This window comes from Gorilla gorilla, chromosome 13 (genome assembly GCF_029281585.2).
Source record: "Gorilla gorilla gorilla isolate KB3781 chromosome 13, NHGRI_mGorGor1-v2.1_pri, whole genome shotgun sequence".
NCBI classification, from domain to species: domain Eukaryota; kingdom Metazoa; phylum Chordata; class Mammalia; order Primates; family Hominidae; genus Gorilla; species Gorilla gorilla.
In genome coordinates, this window is record NC_073237.2 from 43044541 (window position 1) to 43045989 (window position 1449).

At 38.9% G+C, this 1449-nt stretch overlaps 1 protein-coding gene across 1 annotated transcript; it reads left to right on the forward strand.

Moving 5' to 3' along the window:
* Positions 1-352: 352 nt before the first annotated feature.
* Positions 353-983, forward strand: LOC101141543 (interferon alpha-1/13). The gene has a single exon (XM_004047870.5). It carries the CDS (start codon positions 414-416, stop codon positions 981-983), a length of 570 nt encoding a protein of 189 aa, XP_004047918.1. The 5' UTR covers positions 353-413.
* The last annotated feature ends 466 nt before the right edge of the window (positions 984-1449 follow it).

Sequence of the window (1449 nt, forward strand, 5' to 3'; positions counted from 1 at the left end):
TTAAAATTTTCATTTGGTTATTTTTAAACCTGCATCGAATAAAATGATTAAACTTTGTACTTTTTGAGTATAGAGATATACATATAGTACACAAATAGATATTATATCTGTGTTATTAAATTTTCACGGTGGGTTCAATTAGGAAAAAAAATCTAAAAAGTCTCTGGGAACAAGATGGGGGAGACAATAATGAAAAACAAAATGGTTGAGAAACACGGCTCTAAACTCATGTAAAGAGTTCAAGAAGGAAAGCAAAAACAGAAATGGAAAGTGGCCCAGAAGCATTAAGAAAGTGGAAATCAGTATGTTCCCTATTTAAGGCATCTGCAGGAAGCAAAGCCTTCAGAGAACCTAGAGCCCAAGGTTCAGAGTCACCCATCTCAGCAAGCCCAGAAGCATCTGCAATATCTACGATGGCCTCACCCTTTGCTTTACTGATGGGCCTGGTGGTGCTCAGCTGCAAGTCAAGCTGCTCTCTGGGCTGTGATCTGCCTGAGACCCACAGCCTGGATAACAGGAGGACCTTGATGCTCCTGGCACAAATGAGCAGAATCTCTCCTTCCTCCTGTCTGATGGACAGACATGACTTTGGATTTCCCCAGGAGGAGTTTGATGGCAACCAGTTCCAGAAGGCTCCAGCCATCTCTGTCCTCCATGAGCTGATCCAGCAGATCTTCAACCTCTTTACCACAAAAGATTCATCTGCTGCTTGGGATGAGGACCTCCTAGACAAATTCTGCACTGAACTCTACCAGCAGCTCAATGACTTGGAAGCCTGTGTGATGCAGGAGGAGGAGGTGGGAGAAACTCCCCTGATGAATGCGGACTCCATCTTGGCTGTGAAGAAATACTTCCGAAGAATCACTCTCTATCTGACAGAGAAGAAATACAGCCCTTGTGCCTGGGAGGTTGTCAGAGCAGAAATCATGAGATCCCTCTCCTTATCAACAAACTTGCAAGAAAGATTAAGGAGGAAGGAATAACACCTGGTCCAACATGAAACAATTCTTATTGACTCATATACCAGTTCACACTTTCATGAATTCTGCCATTTCAAAGACTCTCACTTCTGCTATAACTATGACCATGCTGATAAACTGATTTATCTATTTAAATATTTATTTAACTATTCATAAGATTTAAATTATTTTTGTTCATATAACATCATGTGCATCTTTACGCTCTGCTTAGTGTAATAAAATATGTTCCTTATATTTACTCAATCCATTATTTTATGTTGTTCATTAAACTTTTACTATAGGAACTTCTTGTATGTGTTCATTCTTTAATACAAAATTCCTAGCCTGACTGTGCAACCTGATGAGAGAATAAAGGGTATAATTTATTTACTCATCATTATTATATGAGAGATGTAAGTAAAAATGGCCTTTCTCTAAACCAGGTTGTATGTTGTACTCAAGTTATAAAGGTGAATACAATAAATCTACT